Raw genomic sequence first — 19,259 nt, forward strand, 5'->3', positions numbered from 1 at the left:
GAGTTGAACTTGTCCTCTTTGCTCCATGATTGTATTTTTCACTGTGTGATGATATATGGCTTGTTGTACATAGCAAAAGTAAATATCGGTGGTAGGTCTTTGTGAAGGGTTCAACTGGATGTGAAAAATAAACTTGTATTCAAGATCTGTTCTCATAACGCAAGTATTATATATCTAATGCAGTTTTGTTTCTAAAGTACATTCTTTTTACTCCAAAAATAGATCTTTTACCAAAATTCACAAATGTACACATTAAATGCTGTTTGTGTGTTTTGTATGATATGTTTACGAATTTTATGTTGCACTAATAATCACAATTTGGGCTTATAATAAACTTTGAACCCTTAATCCCCATTTTCCACAAGTTGGTAGGACCCTTTAGGGTCTTCATGAACGGTCTGCAACATACCTTTGGTTTAAAATTCCTTAGTGGTCGAGTAAAACAACACCCTTTTTATCTTGTCAAAACAGCTCTGCACACAGCAACTCATTTTGGTGCATGTCTCTTTAAATGCTAATGAGCTCTACTCACCCCTGCCCCGTGGAAGAGGAAAAGCGATTTGCAAATAATGATATAAAATATAAAGTTTAAGACTTACATCTGGAGGTGCAGCTGGATCACGAACGAAGCAAAACTTGCCTTGAATCATCTCTCAGAAAACAGTCAGGAGTGAAATGATTTGTGCAGACATAAATGCATTCCCTTAAAAAGTACACTGTGTCTTCAGTGGTTCAGATGTTAGGAGTAAATGAGGACTGCTATGTTCATTACATCCAACAGCAAAACACCTCAATCACTTAGGGAGACGTTCATGTCTACATCTTCTCCTGCGTCGAAACAATGTGTCTATCAACGGCCGCGGGGGGGCCTGTGACTATTTCCCCCATCTCATATAAATTGTTATTTTTAATAATGTTTAGATGTATAAAAGGTTTTAACTGGGTGTGAAAAAGACTTCAAGGTCTAAATATGCAGTTTTTTTCCCTAAAGTTAATGATTCTTGTTTTAAAAATGTTTAGATATTTTTACTGGAAAATGAGACAAAAGTACTAATTTAGAAAATAATTTTTGCTGTGGTTATAAAATCGTTTCATTTTTGCTATGCTAAGAATTAATATTGTGACAATATCATTATGACAGATTTATTTCAATTTCCTCTGCCGCGAAACACTGGTCGTTTCAATCTTTGAATCAAATTAATGAGATTTTGGCACTGTGTATCTCTGAGTGATGTAATGTTGAAGTAATGATTGTTGTGAGAAAATCAAAAGAAGAACAAATCCATTTGAAATGAACTGAAAATAACTATGTTAATGTCCTAAAGATGTTCAGTGAATCACAAGATGGGTTTTTTAATTATAAATAGGAGTCTTGTCTTTTGGAGATATCTGTGAAAAGACAAAAGTCCTCAAGCTGAACAACATTTGGACTGAAAATGTGATCATGCTCTTTATCTTTTAGTGTAGCTGTTGCATAAATTGGTACAGTCTCTTTTCGGAAAATTCCTACAAGGCCAATTCTGTGTTTGATGGTTTAGATGCTCATCAATCATGCTTTTGCAGCTTGTTATTGAATTTGAACCCTCTATCCTTACTCACTTTCAAATGAAGTATTCTTTTGCACAGAGACCTCATCGGTATTTACTCCTCGTTCAGTATCTGTCATTTTGTGTTTTTCAGTCTGTGAGTGAGGCCTGAGTCAGGAGTGAATCAGCACTGCTTTTGATTGATGGACAGCTTGGTGGGAAACAAGGCCTCAGGAGAGCGAGAGTCAGATAACAGTAGTGAAAGCATCGCCACGGCAATATCATCTTTCAGTCTTCACTGCCACTCGTCTTTCACAACATGGCCTCTGCAGTAGCACCGTTCTCCTCTGTCGCTATCTCTTTGGGGATGTAGAAAGACACAGGATACACAGACACATTCCTGCATGCTGCTACAGAGGAAAGCTTGGGAAGTGTCTTCAGACTTTAAGGTCCCTAACAGATGGACAAACTGTACTGTCATCATTACAACTACTGTTACCTGGTATGGGAATCGTTTTAATGTTTCAAAGGGACTCGTAGGACAATAGAAGTTATAGGAAGGTGCTGTCTCTGATTTTATATGTTCCTGTGTAACATCGAAGGCCAATGCGTGTGGCTCGAGAGCCCATCATGGCCAGACCGCTGCTGAAGATCCATCGCTATTTCCGGCGTAAACCGGTACGCTTTTTCTCTTTTATCCTCCTCTACCTCACTGCTGGCAGTCTTGTTTTCCTCCACTCCGGATTCTCCAGCAACACTTCCACCACTGGAGCTTCTGGAAGCGGCCGTGACCCACTTATATCTGAAGGTGGGGCCAGCACAGGTGGTGGGAGCTCTACCGCTGAGGGTCTCGGGCTCCTAAGAAGGGTATTTAAGGAGACACGGAGAGCCCCCCGGAGATTTAGACCCCCGTGGAGGAAGGAAAATGGGGCACAGCATGTACCTGAGTGGGCCGGAAGAGGAGTCGAACATACTAGCAGCTGGAGCCATGGAGCCAAAGGAAAAACCACCAAGGAGATGGATAACGGGAGAGGTAGGGAACAGTTCCATTACCATTTCACCAGGATTTAACATCTGACAATCTTGACCAGTTATATTCATATAGAAAAGGCTCTTATATTAACCAAAATCTAAAGGATATATAGCCAGACTATTTGCCAAACCAGTAGCATTGAATAAATTTCCATTCTGGTCCAACCTGATTAACACTGAAAAATAATATATATAATTAGTTTTTTTGTTTTTAAATAAAAACAAAAAACAAACAAAAAAAAACATTAAAACAAGATACATTCACTTGAGAAGGAAAATTAAATTTCAGTATTTGTTTTAGAGAAATCTATTAAATGTATTAAGGTTTATGCTAAAGTCAGTAATAGAAATTTACATTTTATTGTTTTAAACATTCACCTCAAAAATTCACTCAGCCATTTTGCTGGTGAAGCTGACAACAAGAGTAATGACCAAGCTAGTTGAAGGTGGTCTGTGCAGTTAAGTGTTTAAAACAGTGTTTGTTTTAGCAACTTTTAGCAAATACTCAGTATAGTTTACAGGGAAAACTGGTTATCCTGGAGAGGTTCCATATATGCTATATATGTTTAATATGAAGGGCACTGCGAGCAGCATGAGGAATAAGTGCATACAGTATACATCGATAGATCACTTCACAGGAAGTGGAAGGTTAAATTTACCTGATAGTCACTGCATATATAAAAAGTGGATTTATAACATCCTAATTGGTATATATAGGTATATATATATGGTATATAATTGGTATCATCATCATAATAAAACATAATCTGTTCTGCAGGGTTTAAGAATGAGCTCTTTTTTACCAGATGAAGTGCACAGGGTGTTGTGAGTATACAGTAAACACTGTGTGTCCTGTGAAGCACAATGAACAATTGTTTAGAATGAGCTGATTGAGCCTTTGAGATCAGAAGAGAATGATTCAGCATGTCAGTGGTCAGTTGTCGCAGACAGTCATCATGGTATTAAGGCCGTAGTTGAAGCTCAGTGGAGTATAGCAAAGCACCTGTGTCTTTAAAGCTTTAAGCTGGAGGAACGAAGTGCCCTTTTGGTGACTGTTTAAGTAAATAATGAATGTGTGTCTGTGGTTTTTTTCTTCTTCTAATGATTGTAGAGTAGCACATTTGAGAGCTGTTGTTAGTTCATAGCCTTAAGTTGATGTTTCATAGCTCCTAAATATCTTGTTGATGAGCAGTAGTCACAAAAATAGTCTTAAAATAAAGAAATGTACAATATAAAATTTTTGTTTAATTAACAAAATAATCAGTATAGAAACAAATAACCTAGATGCTTTTAATAAAACCTCATTTGAATGATCAAAGTGATTGAATGTATGGGTTAGTTATGGGTAAGTCTTTTGGAGCTGGAAAAATATGACTTTCTCAAATTTCTCAGAATGTTCCTGTACATAAACATAAAGTCAGTTCATTAATATTTGAAATAAAAGCTTCTGCTATGAGGTAATCCAATTAAATATGCATGATGTGACCTGTACCATATTTGGGCCTCTATAAAAGCATGTTTGAGGGTGGTTGGTGAAGGTCTTGGATGTACAAAGCAGAAATGAAATGTTTTTCATGTGCAGTTATTTTTTTAGGTGCAAGTTACAAAGTGAACTTTGAGGGGCCCTGCAAAATTAAATCATTTTTCTCTGTGAAAGATGGACTGAATCTACAAGTCTAATAGTGCTAACTCACTATTGTTCACACAGAGACCCACAAAAAGGCAAAAGAAAGCCAATTAGTGAATTTCCTGAGTCTCAGGTCATTGCCTTTATCCATAGTGAAGTTTAAGAGGCTTGAACAGATGGTTCTCAAGTGTAACCCTCAGGGCCTCTAATAAAAACTGCACCCTTCACTTTCAACAGTCAGATGTGGTTTGACTTTAGCAATCTAATTCTGATAAAGAGGAAGCCACTTTGTAATAATTGTGAAGATTGTATATTCAAGGAAGTCAAGGACAGGAACATGATCTCAGATACCCAACATCCTTGTCTGTTCTCTACAATATCTACAATATCAATAGCAGCAGACAGCCTGACAGTACAGAGGTGGAAATGCATGAAAGTTGCTCTCTAATTATGTTGTGAGTTTACTGAGTACAAGTGGTGCATGTGTAAGTACAATTCTATTTGATTTCGAAATCTGATGTATTTTGGGATGAAACAGGATATTGAATGAGGAGAAATAAAGTGGAAATGATTTAGCAGAAGAAATCATATAATAATTGCAGAGAAAGTTTAATATGTGTAATATTTCTATAATATATTAAAATATAATTATATTATTTATATTTTCAAAATAAATTTTGAGGCATGTTGACAGACAATCTTACTTTGTTCTCTTCCGTGTGCTGTTCCTGTCTCCACACTGCCTCCCTCAGGACACTTTTAGAACCTTTACAATGTTCATATCTGTCATAGTAGTAATAATAGATGAATGTTATTATTATACATTATATAATAGACAAATATCAGACACACAAAAGCAAAGAAAAATACTTTTTTATTATTAAATAGGATGTTGGTCTATTACATTTTAAATATATATTTACAAAGTTTTAGCATTCTGATTAAAAAAATAAAATGGAGAATTTAATGTAATTTTATGATATTGAGATTTATTTAAATGTTATGTGAAACTATTGTAATTCATCCCTGCTCCCCTCTTCATTATATTTCATATGTCCAGAGCAAACGGTTCATGCAGAGACCTCATCATGTGAGTACAGCGGAGCATCATTATCTCTGTAGTCATGCTGCTAGTGAGAGTTCCATCCCTGCACTTAGCCGCTTCACAGAACGGCAGTCCAGTGATCTGGCAATACGATTAACTCACGGCTCAAGAAAAAAAAAGTACTGCTTTTTAGACAATTGCAATTACTGTAATGTTGTACTGGTTAGTGTGTATGTGACAGAACTAGCCTATCTCAGCTATTAGAAAATACATTAAAACCTAATGGGGACTGGAGAGATTACAGAGGAAGAATGGATGTCATGCAACAGGGCATTTTGGGTCATTTTTGTGCATTTGCGTGTCACAAATGATGAGATTGATGAAGCAGATGATGCATCAGTGCATCAGACTGTGAATGTTTTCGAGAACAAAATGCCTAGAACAACGTGACCATATCCAAACTGTTGATGTTTTATAATGTCTTATGTCACAGGCTGTTTACATATGAAATGGTGTTCTACATACAGTATATACAGTACATATAAACAAATAGCTAATTAATTATTACAGATTTAAATATACTTAATGTGACCCTGGACCACAAAACCAGTGGCAATAGCCAAAAATACTTTGTATGGATCAAAGTAATAAATTTTTCTTTTATGACAAAAATCATAAAGTAAAGATCATGTTACATTAAGATATTTTGTAAACTTCTTACTATAATAATATTAAACCTTTGTTTTTAATTATTATTAGTAATATGCATTGCTAGGAGCTTTTTGACAACTTTAAAGGCGATTTTCTCAATATTTCGATTTTTTTTGCCCCCTCAGATTCCAGTTTTTTAAAATAGTTGTATCTCGGCCAAATATTGTCCTATCCCAACAAACCTTATTTATTCTGCTTTCAGATTATGTATAAATCTCAGTTTTGAAAAATGTATACTTAAGACAAATATTTTGGTGTTAACTAGTGTAATAGAATAATAAACTATAACATAACATTCACAATATTTCACATTAATATATTTAGATCTATAACAATTATATGATGTTATTTTTATTAATAAAAATAAAATTTTATAAATGCTTTCAGCATGTTTGAAATACCTTAAAGTGATGCAATGTGAATATTTTAACTGAACAAATAAATATGTAAACTTCCCTGGTCCAGAAGTCATAAAGCTCTTGTTGTAATTTTACTGTTTGGCCACTAGATGGTGATGTGTTTCAACTTTTAAAACTATTAAATGTGCTTTAGAGTTTTAAATGCTATTCCTTCCTTGAATTAACAGCATTTACATGTGAAGAGATTTCAAATCAGCACAGTTTTTTTTTTTTTTTTTTTTGAATTACCAGTAATGTTTTTAACTTCTTTCTCTTTTTAGCAAAGTACATCGGCTGTTACGTTGATGACACACAGAAACGGGCTCTTAGAGGGGTTTCCTTTTTTGACTACAAAAAAATGACTGTCTTCCGTTGCCAGGACAACTGCGCTGAGAGGTATGTCATCATTCGAAAAGTTTTATCCCCATGTACAAGAACACACACATTTGTGACTTTCTTTTTAATTGTAGGCTATGGTTTATATACTCTGCCTGATTTTTTTGTTGAAACTTTCTTTCTAACAGATAACTGTTCCCCACAAGCAAATGATTTCAAGTTTTACTGTCTTTTTAAGTTGACATTCCATCCCCACAATGTTGGTAAAAATGGACTTACACATACATACACATTAAGTCATCATAAACATGTAATTGCTCTCTCCCTAGATTCAATTACCCTTAACTGACATACACAAGCAATTTAACACTCATACTAATCTAATTCACTTTATTGTTGATTAAATGAGAGATCAGGGTCGACAGATATGCTGTTTCCTCTGATAGTCATCTGTTTCATGTTAGTAAGATTGGTGCTTTAGCTTTCTTTTTATTATGTGTGCTTACAAATGTTAGCTCAGGGATTTAAAAAAAAGAAGAAAAAACGCCCAAAAAACGTTTCCAAACCTGAATGACTTTCTATTTCCTTGGTATACACAAGGAGAGCTTGTTCTTTTCTGTGGAACAAGAGTGAATCAGAACTGAAACATTTAAATTCGACCAAGGGTGCATTAGCATAAACCTCATAAAAGTAAAGATGGTCAGAGTCGTACTAAGGCATGTGATAGAAACTGAAGAAACTGATTTAAATTAAAGTCATTATTAACTGAACTTTTAAATCTGATATTTTTAATGACTTGGTTGATAAGTGGTTCTCAAACTTTTTAGGCTCCAAAGCCCCCCATTTTCCAGATCAATTTGCTGTAAATTTCCACAACAAAAAAAGCTTAATTATTTAAAATTAAATGTAACTTATTTATTTTAATTAAAATTACACACACTCTACTTGTTGTGTTTTACTGGATTAAGAATATAGATATGGATATATTTTTTTTTTAAGTAACTTTAAGGCTCCCTTGGAAGTTTGCTCCCCCATTGTGGGCTCTGGCAAGTGCCAGAGAATGACAAACATTCATCAATCAGAAAAGATCAAGATTGACTCACTGATCCAGTTCCTGCAGTTAACTGCTCACTTGATAAACGATCAGTGAATATAGTGACTTTTATGTTTGCTTCTCACATAATGCAATAGTATGTCCTCAAACGTCATGAAATGTCTAAGTTAATCATCATTTTATTCTGTTTTTACATATTTGTTGCATTACCATTCATTGTTATTTCATGAAATAGAAGAAAAAGGGTTGAGGGAATGCTTTAAAGAAAATGTCGTGACTTACAGAATGAGTCATTTTAGAGAGAGAGTTAACACATGCAGCTCATCTGTTTGCACTCAGTGGTGTACTCCCACTCTCAACATTCAGGAATCCTGCCTCCCATAATGAGTTAATTAGAACAAGAAGCAGCATGCATAGGGATAAGCCAGAAACTGAAGAAAGAAATCCTTATACTGTTCTCTTTTTAAAAAATCATGCATGTAAAATTGCCCTCATGCATCTTGTTTCAAAGGGCAGCTCTGTGTTATGGACACAGTTCACTGAAGTGTCTGCTTGACACAGTGATCGCATTTTTAAAAAATCTGAAAATAAGAGAGGTTGAAAGGAAGGGGGGTCGAGGACTGGAGAGCACATTAACGCTCTACGTTCCAGACAGATGTTTTAGATTTAACAGCGAAACCTCAAATGAAGGCACAGTACATTTTGCCGCTGCATTTAACAAAACGCCCTGACACACTGTTTTGTGAAACTGTGACATATTAAAGTCCTGGGAAAACCTTGTCGAGAGTGCTTGGAAACTAAACTTTTCACCTTGTGCATGAGCTGAATCGAAACTGATGTCTTAAGCAAAACAGTCTATTTTGCGTCCAGCTCTGAATATGAGGAATGGAAAACTGCTGGTCAGATCAAGTGTCAGAACAATAAGACCAGTGTGGTAGGCAGAATTTTATTTTTGATCTGGCCTGACCAAAAGTAAGCATGAACTGGTAAATAACGAACAGAGTCAGACTCAATATTCAGGTCATTTCAGTCTTTTCTTTTATCCATTGAAAAACAGACCATAGAACACAGTGGAAGACACGCATAGTAAAACTACCAGATCTCTGTCATGAATGTGCCTGTTGTCAACATAACCTAATATCATTAACAATAGCCCCAATCCCTAAAGTCTGTTGCAGATCACAATAGGCCACTCAAACTATAAAGTAAGAAGCTGTGTAGATAGATCGGTCCGTGTACGTTTTCATAATTTCATTGTCCATTAAGTCTTAGAATATCAACATACAAGCGAACTATAACTATAACCTGTCCTCATACAAAACCTGAGTAGCAGTTAGAACAGAAAAATGTAATACTGCATTGTTTATCCAGAAACAGAAGCCCTTTAAAATTTAATTTCATCATTCTACAGAAAATGTTCAAAGGCACCGTATTTCCTCAAATATATTAAATATAATTTAAGTGTATAAAACTGTGTTCAAATATATTAAACAACAATTATTGAACAAATATTATATTTGTATAATCAACTGGAGGGCCCTATTCATCAAAGTGAATGTAAGGTAGGCCTATGCCCATCAGACACGTCTGCTAGCTAAACCACTGAAAAAACCACATGCTTCCTGCCTTTTACAAGATATGTATCTACATGCTCACTCACGATCACCTCAAAAGCCCTCAGTTTAAAGGAAATACATTACATTCACCCTTGAACAGCCTGTTATGAAGCACCATAAAACACCAGTTGAATGTAAAACTTTTCAGTTACCATCGCAGATATTTAACTACTTTAGGCTACATCATGACCCAGTGAACATATGCAGTTATGCACTTGTGTAATTCATTAATGAAAAAAAAATAAATAATTATAATTGTAAAAACAATGCTTATACTAATTTATCCCTGACCTCCCATTGCTTGTAATGCGCATTTGTTCATTGTTATTGTTTAAAGTATGTATTGTCTGGTACAGTATCTGTTTTTTTTTTCTCCATTTCTGTGACCGATAGAGTTTTGGTTCCTTGCCACTGTCTTCTTTGGCTTGCTTAGTTGGGGACGCTTGGCTGATTGCACACAAACTTTTGGAAGAGAGTTGAACTGGATGGTGACATCAATGAATCATCAATTAACTGACTTTAGCTGGAAAAATGACTCTCTTATTGTCTTCTTGCATCATTGGTTAACTGTTTTACTGCTTGATACTGTAAAGCTGCTTTGACACAATCAGTATTTTATAAAGCGCTATACAAATAAAGGGGACTTGACTTGTGCAGTCTATTTGTATGTAGAATATTGTTTACTATGGAATAAGCGCATTTCTCTCAGTGTGTTTAAAGGGGTCATAAAAAAAATGTCTTTGTCTGTTTGCTAAATGGATGTTATAGGTCTTCTTTTGGACAATTCAGTCATACGTTTGTTTCCTTTTTATTTCTTTGCTTGTTTTTTTTTTTACCCTCATATTGTGTCCAGTCATTTTGACCTGAGGAGGATTTTCAAATGTTATCACATTTAACTAAAACCTTTTACATTTATGCATTTAGCAGAAGCTTTTATCCAAAGCGACTTACAGTGCATTCAGGCTAACATTAACTGGAAGAAAAGTCTATTATACATTTTATATTATCTCTTTCTGTTTGTGCATTTTTTGTAAAAAAAATAAATAAATAAATTGCATGCATTTTTGCTCATTTTGTTCATATTTTAGGCACTTCTATTAACTGTGATAGTGTGGAGAACTATCAGCGTTGGGAGCAGGATAACTAACACTTCTTCATAAGAACCATAGCTTAGTTTGTCAGATAACTGGCAATCCACTGCCCTGACATTACAATGAACGGAATGAATAATGATGTTTTCTCTCTGTCTTCTGTAATTAGGGGTTATCTCTATGCAGGTCTGGAGTTTGGAGCTGAGTGCTACTGTGGCCATAAGATCCAGGCACCCAACGTGTCAGAGAGTGAATGTAATATGGAGTGTAAAGGGGAGAAAAGTAACCTCTGTGGAGGACCTAATCGACTGTCCATATATAGACTGGAGCTGAGCCAGGAGTCAGCCCGCAGATGTATGTCTCCTGACACACACATACACTTACACACATGCATCTGCAAGTTTACACTTGCATGTATCTGTCAATCTCAAAAACAGAAAGGAACACATTACTTATTTTTTCACAGGAAATTGGGTAACACATTTTTTTATTTTGTTTGTTAATATAAACTACTTCAGCTGACATGACCTACAAATGAACAATACTTCTACAACATTTATTAATCTTAAACTTAATTTCAAAATGTATTAATTCACTTTTAAATTAAAAGGTTGCATTTGGTTATATGTAGTCAATGCACTGTGAACTAACACAAACAAAAAATTATCAATTGTTTTTTTCATATAATTAAACAAAGATTAATAAATGCTGTAAAAAAATATTGTCCTAATATTAACAAATTAGATCTTAATGATACGTGTTTACAGAAAGTTTTTATCTTTAAGCTGTTTTTATAATCCAAGCATGATCCAAGAGCATAGTACAGGGCAAATGGCCCGCCATCAATAAGCTCTCGTGGGAGTGATTATTTTCTTCTAGTGAAAAAACATATCCCTTTGTTTCTTTTTTCCTATCTCAGTCATTTATGTTGATTTGTTGTAGATTTGAAAACGTTTGCCAGTATTGTTTAGCTCCTTCTCACGACATCCTTTTTTTTTTTTTGTAAACTATAAATAAATAAAAATTCCACTTCCAGGTCTTTATTGCACATACATTACCATTTTCCTCATGCCTCTGCATCCCTTTCTTGATTAAAAAATAGCACAGGCAGAAACTTGTGACATTCCAGTCTTTTCCTGAATAAGCACTTTTCTCATGTGACAGGATGTCTGTGTGCGTAAGTAATAAACACTGCAATTGTAAACAGTAGTTGTGCAGCAACAACTTAACCTTTGATATTTTTACCAAGTGCAACAAGATCCTGGGTCTTTGTTGACTTTGGATATGGTCAAGATTAAAATTTTCTATTCAAATTTTGTTCCAGAATATGTTAGCATTGGAACACATCTAACTCGGCCAAGTTTAAGAAGTGCAAAAAACATTGCTGGCCCGAGTCATTTAAAAAATATTTACAAAACAGTAGCTGGTGAGCTTTTCACAGACAAGCAACACTCCCATTTTTACCTTTTGAAAATTCATACTTATTTATTTTGCTTTTTAGATGGGAGTGCCATCTTCAAGGGATGTTTCAAGAGGCCAGATAACGTGACCCTGGCGCTTCCTGCTAGTGCTGTTATTAACAACATGTCAGTGGACAAATGTGTTGACATGTGCACAGAGAAAGTGAGTATGCATGCATGATGTGCGTCTGGTATCTCTTATATTACTGTGTTTATTGTCTGTCATATAATCTCTTCATTTGTCTGTCATAGGAATTCTCTCTGGCAGCTTTGGCTGGAGAAAAATGTCACTGTGGCTTTCCTACACCGCTCTTTACCCTGCATGACCATGAGGATGAGGAGCTGTGTCTCCAGCACTGTGCAGGAGAAGACTTCGAGAGCTGTGGAAACAGTGACTTCTTTGTAGTGTACCAGACCCAAGTGCAAGGTAATTTTAGCTTGTTTGGGCCAAAACAGTGTGCTCAGGCCAATGCACAGGCTACCCACATGCACAATATTTACTTTAGGAATACTTTCGGGCAAAAAAACATGTCAGGTCACTATAAAAACATGAAATATAACCTAGGTTGAAACTTCACAGTGTTTCAAATGTTAGCTTTTGTGGCTGCTTATCACTTATGGTAAATGGAAAAATGGACTGCATTTATATAGTGCTTTCAACAGACAAAGCGCTTTACAATTTTGCCTCTCATTCACCCATTCACACACCGACTGCGGTGTCAGCCATTCAAGGCGCTATCCAGCTCGTCGGGAGCAGCTGGGGTTAGGTGTCTTGCTCAAGGGCACTTCAACACTTGGTCAGGTGGAGCCGGGGATTGAACCACCAACCTTCCGGCATGAAGACAACCTACATGAACCACTGAGCCACTGCCGCCCCTGTGGAGACCTTATCAAGGTCTACACTCGTGTTTGCTAAATTTCCACTTCCTCTACACTACCTCTGAGTTTGCTTTCAAAGTAAACAGATTTTTTAATATTTTTTGCTTTGGTTTCAACACTGGTCAAAGGTATAACAAAGGAATATTTGGCACTAAATTGATACAATATATCATGCATTTACATTTATCTACCACTTAAATGCCACAACTTTCCTGTTGTGCAGGCAGAGCCTTCTTCTGAAAGAATGCAAATTTGGCCTCAAACCCACATAGAATCACTGTATAGACTTTGAGGGAGGGGGAAATGCCAGTTCTAAGTGTCATAAAAGTCCTTTGTTCAGTAGTGGTTAGTTCTCACTGCAGTTTTTACATTTGCTGCAGCTGCGTGGGTGGGTGGGTGGGTGGGTAGGGGTGGGAGGGGATATCACAGTAGTATCCTTTGATTCAGACAGTTTTATTTTACTCTGAGTTAAAACTATCAAAGCTCCCGTCAACTCCATGCTGCAATTCACTATTTCATGGAACATTTTTTTAAGCTTTACATAAATTCACACATCCCATTAGATATCTAATTTTATGCACAAATAAGTGCACAGCTATTTGCTTTTGTAATCTGCAATGTTGCATCTTTCATGACTTTCGTGGCGTTTATATAAGCCATTTTACTGCTTACATGAAAAATCTATAAAGACTGTTACACTCACAGTGTAAATGAATAGCGTGTCTGAGATTTAAGATCAACAGAAGATAATTTATGCCATGCAGAAACTCTTACAAAGCAAAAACGAACACTCACTTTTGATTAACACGTGCTGCTGGGAATAATTAAGCAAAGCATCTTTGAAGTACAGAACTATATAGTGATTTGCCACATCACAATCTTTGATGTTAATGCAATGTAGATTTTAAGACCAAAATTAGTGAAGTTTAACACAAATAAAAAATATATAAATTTCATGAAATATAAATTACTGTTTCAGGACTCTTATATAATTATTTTGGGTTAAGCTTTTGGTAAGTAATGATTATTGCAAAAAACTAAATAAAAAGAAAACATTTTGACTTAGAATTCTGTATACATTATTTGTGTAGATTAATAAGCACAAAGTCACAAGGACGACAAAGATTTACAGCTTTACATGCAGCTTTACAGAAATAAGGTTGGTAAGCAAATGTATCACACTTTAACTGTTAATCAAAGTCCTTTTTTAAGACAATGTCATGTCACTCGGTGGCTATCTTTGAAACGCTTCTTATGCATCCAAGTGCAACTCCTATCTCTTTGAATGGGGAAACATCAAATTCTCCAAAACTGTTCACTGAGCTTATGATTAAATTTCATATTTGAAATCACCAAATCTGACAACAACTGTGTCATAGATGTTATTACTTTTGCTCAAATAGCATTATAAAAAGCTTATTTTTCAGACTAGATCAGCCAGTGCGCATGCACAGTCCTAAGCACATGTCTCAGAGCGTTGACTGTTTCTATAGCAACTGGGCCTTCTAAATTCAGCTGAAGTTACACGCTGACTTTACCGATTAGCGATTGACTCTTTCATTCAGGGCTTCCTGCGATTTAGCGGCCATATTGAGAGTTGCATTTCCCCCATTCAAAACTACTGTATACGAGTGGCATGTCTTGGGTATTCTATAGTCTTTGCTGTTAACACAATATCTCGTTTCCTCTTCAGTCTCATAGTCATCCATTCTGTGGTGCATTAGGAATAGTAATCATGTACTGCTTCAAACCAAATTTGAAGTCTAAGAAAGACAACATTTGAAAAGACTGAATCAAACCTGATTGAGACATTTTACCTGTCTTTTAAGGAATGCAGATATTCTGTGATTTGGAGATTTATTTTATTTTTGCATAGGAAAAAGGTCACTTACAGCATTTATGGTAACTTGTGAAAGAATGACAAATGCGCATGTGTGTGCCTGTAAGGTAGAACGTAAGCAGGAGAAAATATTTTTTCACTATCTTCTGTTTGGTCTATGTGTTTTTCATCTCTACAGATAATCGTTGTATGGACCGGCGTTTTTTGCCCACTCGTTCCAAGCACTTAATGGCACTAGCTAGTTTTCCAGGCGCAGGAAATACATGGGCCCGTCATCTTATTGAGCTGGCTACGGGTTACTACACTGGGAGCTACTACTTTGATGGCTCACTGTACAACAAAGGTTAACTTAGCTTTTTGTTCTCTATGAGGCCATCTTTTTTTCTCTTGGTTGCTGATGGTCTTTCTCTCTCTTTGATTTCTCTGCATGTGCAGGTTTTAAAGGAGAGAGAGATCACTGGCGCAGTGGTAGAACTATATGTATCAAGACCCATGAGAGCGGCAGGAAGGAGATTGAGACCTTTGACGCCAGCATTCTCATGATCCGGAATCCTTATAAAGCCCTCATGGCAGAATTTAACCGGAAATATGGTGGCCATGTTGGATTTGCCTCTCAGGCTCATTGGAGGGGGAAAGGTGAGAAATAAAAGCTTTACTTAGTGCACAATACACACAGCAGTACTTTTATAAATCACATAAGAAATGTTTATGTTATTGTCTCTGTTAAAGAAACAGTTTACCTGTACTCAAAAATTTAAGTTTACTGAAAATATACTCACTCTCAGGCCATCCAAGTTTGTTTCTTCATCAGAATAGATTTAGAGAAATTTGGAGTAGCATTATATCACTTGCTAACCAGTGGATCCTCTGCAGTATATGTTTGCCGTGAGAATCAGAGTCAAAACAGCTGATCAAAACACCACAATGATTCACAAGTTATCCACATGACTCTCGTGAATTTCGTATGAAGTGAAAAGCTGCGTCTTTGTAATAAACAAATCTATCATTGAGGTGTATTAGTTTTAAATCATCACTTCTGGTCAAAATTCATAATAATGCATAATAGTTCATTATTATTATAAATTATATAACTTAATAATCATAAACGTAAGTCATAATAATGAATAATCTTAATGCCATTGTTGTCCTCTCACATCCAAATATAAAACTGTTAAAACAGTCCTTGATCTGTGCATATTTTCCCTCATGATTCAGATGAGATGACTTTATCTCCGGACAAAGCAATATTATGCATAGAGATACTATGTCTTATTGTATTTTTTTATTAAAAAACACACTTTGTGTTTTTTTGTTTATTAAAAAAGCTTTTCACTTCACCGTGTCCTGTGGATTACTTGTGAATCATTGTGGTGTTTTTATCAGCTGTTTGGACTCTCTTACTGATGGCACTCCCATTCACTCCAGAGGATCCATTGGTGAGCTAGTGATGTAATGCTACATTTCAAAATATTCTGTGAATTTTCTTTTCTACTGCTGCTATACAGATATTTTTTAACTATTACTATTCGTCCAGCTCCTCTTTCATTTACACACTCTGGTTTGACACATTTTTTTGTCTTGATTGAGCTCATCACAATATTATCTGTATCTTAGGTGAGACTGATAGGCTAACAGCCCAGTGTTTATAGTCAGGCTAAATGTTTAAAAGGACTTCTGTATTGTTCTTGATGTTGCCATTAGTCTGAGGGTTATATTTGCTGTACTGCAGTCAAGCGTGTGAGCTTATCAGACAGGAAAGCTGTGACTGATTTTTAACAGGTTTTTGTTTTAACAGGTTTTTGGTGTTTACATTTTGAATAATTCGCGGTTTTAACCATTAAACCAAAACACATTTTACTTGCAGTTAGTGTAATTTAGTTTTTGAGTTTATCAAAAGTTTGTAAACTATGTTATTAGTCAATATATCGATTGTGCAAAGTTGTCTTTACCACCAATGAAGTCCATTTTTAAGCAACGTTTTCCTCTTGTTCTGCTTCTTTACAATTTTTTTATTTTTTCACACGGGGAAGAGATGCTTGTGACATGTTGGTGTCTTGTTTACTGAAATGAGCATCTTTCTATTTTTGTTTCGTTTAATGAAGTTGTCTGTTTAACAGATTTGAACATTTAACACTATGTTCCTGAGTTATTGTTTCACTGTTCTTGTTCCCGTGCCAACATGCCTTTTAATATCATCAGGGGTGCACATATTTTTTCAGCCTGGTTCTCATAAGAGAAACTTGAGATTTGGTTTGGTCCTCACACTGCATATAGCGTGACCCATTAAATGCAACTATAAAAAAAATATTAATAATAGTTATAATATTATTACACTTTATTTATTTAGTTTTTTTTTAATTAAGTAATAGTAAATAAACTAAATTATGGTGGACACAAAGGACAGGGAAGGCAGACACCCGCACAATCAGATGGCAGTTTACACACGATTCTTTATTGCTTGTTAAAACATGACATTATCTCATAAAACAGATTACCCCCCTTTTTGGCCAAAATTGGCTCACACGCACAGCGGACGAGCTCGAGTCAGGCGAGGAGGATACACAGGAAATCTTCAATTATCAGTTTATCAGTCCACCTAATCAGCTTCTCCAATCTCTGTATTATCTTAAACAGTTACATCGTTCACGAGCTCTCCTAGCCCAAAGTCATATCCCTAACTGTCTAACACATTTACCCCACCACTGACTGCCTATCTTCACCGCCGGAGACACTAATTATCCGAGCGGCCATCTAGCATTTCCCATCAGTGAGAGCTCGCAGAATCTCTCTCAAATAGTACTCAAACCATCCTTAAATAATCATCATCTCCTCCCACATCAGCTGTACACTCTAATTTAATTAAGCCACAACAATTCTTTCAAATTAAGGGGCGTGTACATTAATAACACCTAAATTCCAATTGTTTCCTTCTCATTACAATAATATTATTAAAAATAAAAAGCAGTCATAGTATTAATAACAAATGTGTTTATTTTATAGTAAATAAACTTAAAAATAAAATGCTAATATTTAGTACTACTTTGTTTGTTTGCCTCTTTAAGAAGAATCGCTTTATGTATTCCCCAATTTAAAAAAAGTCTAAAAATAAATAAACAAACTTAATATTCAAACTTAACATAAATAAACAAACATCATATTCAAACTTAGGTATACATGCTTCCGGATTTAGAGCTGCTGATTAAAGAGCGTCAGTGGATGAATGTCACTGTTCTGTATTGTTCTTTGAAATTGTAGGCATAGCCTAGATTTATGCTTTCATGTTGAAAATAAAACTTGTATAGTACATTTTGTGATCTAAAATGGTAATTATGCATTAACAGCTGTCGGTAGCACTTTATTTTACAGTCCTGTTCCTCATGTACATACTATGTACTTATTATAGTTATTACAATAACTATGTAATAACTAGGTACTAACCCTGAACCTAACCCTACCCCATGTAGTTATCTTGTATTACCAGAACTTTCTTAGATAAATACACTGTAAGTACACCATAAGTACATGTTAGTACACCTACTGTAAAATAAAGTGCAACCCAGTTGTCAACCATGTCGGTACACAAATGCGCTGTCAGAACATATTCATATTACGCATTTTTTATTTTGGTCGCGCATGGGGACCTGCGGACCACTTATTCCATTCTTTTTACATCCTCCGAACATCATCATTATGATAATTTAATTCAGTTTGGCGAAAGAGTCATTAGCTCTTCATTAGCTACAGTATTGTTTTTTTCTCTCCACTGATGAGAATCAGCAGAAAATGACATTATGTTACTTGATCATGAATAAGTGCGTCACTTTGAAGTATGACTGACTTCTGCTTCTTGATTTCAGAAAAGTGCTGTCACTGATTAATAATATACTTCTGCCACTATTGCCGCACTTGCAAAAACACCAAGTTTTTTTTTGGTTTTTTTTACATGCGTTTGTCTGATATGTGTGGCACATTTGTACAGTGCTGTTACACATCTGCAGATATGTGTCAAGTTTTTCCAATGCACTTAATCTAAGGCACTATGTCACAGCATGTTACTACAAGATGTTATTGTTCAAAAAGTTAAACTCTTTCATTCTCTTTCAATCAGAGTGGCCAGAGTTTGTGAAGAACTATGCTCCATGGTGGGCATCCCACACACTAGACTGGCTGAAATATGGGAAGAAAGTTCAAGTTGTACACTTTGAGGATTTAAAACGGGACCTTTTCTTTCGGTTAAAAGACATGGTCATCTTTCTGGGCCTAGAAGTCTCAGAGGACCGTCTGCTGTGTGTGGAAGGACAGAAGGATGGGAACTTCAAACGCTCAGGGCTGAGGAAGCTTGAATATGACCCTTATACTCCAGAAATGCGTGCCACCATTGACGGGCTAATTAAGACTGTGGACATGGCACTCAGAAAGAGAAACGTGCCAGCTGTACCTGAAGAGTACAGGCCCAGATGATACTGCACTCCTCACTTTGCTTATGCTTTTTTCCCACAACACACTTCCCCTCCCAGCTATACTCATTTTTCCCTAGTATATGAAATTGGTCATCATAATTTTCCTTGTTTGCTTTCAGTTTTAAGAATGGTATGTTTCACAGAAATGAACTGCTGAAAAACCCTGTGGCGAGTGGGGCGGGGC

At 35.8% G+C, this 19,259-nt stretch overlaps 1 protein-coding gene across 1 annotated transcript; it reads left to right on the forward strand.

Moving 5' to 3' along the window:
* The first annotated feature begins 1,595 nt into the window (after positions 1-1,595).
* On the forward strand, positions 1,596-19,240 carry LOC113096054 (WSC domain-containing protein 2-like). Its single transcript, XM_026261422.1, has 8 exons — positions 1,596-2,559; positions 6,621-6,735; positions 10,606-10,790; positions 11,938-12,059; positions 12,149-12,323; positions 14,794-14,958; positions 15,051-15,251; positions 18,724-19,240. Exons 1-8 carry the CDS (start codon positions 2,133-2,135, stop codon positions 19,074-19,076), a joined length of 1,743 nt encoding a protein of 580 aa, XP_026117207.1. The 5' UTR covers positions 1,596-2,132; the 3' UTR covers positions 19,077-19,240.
* The last annotated feature ends 19 nt before the right edge of the window (positions 19,241-19,259 follow it).

This window comes from Carassius auratus, unplaced genomic scaffold (genome assembly GCF_003368295.1).
Source record: "Carassius auratus strain Wakin unplaced genomic scaffold, ASM336829v1 scaf_tig00215866, whole genome shotgun sequence".
Taxonomy (NCBI): Eukaryota; Metazoa; Chordata; class Actinopteri; order Cypriniformes; family Cyprinidae; genus Carassius; species Carassius auratus.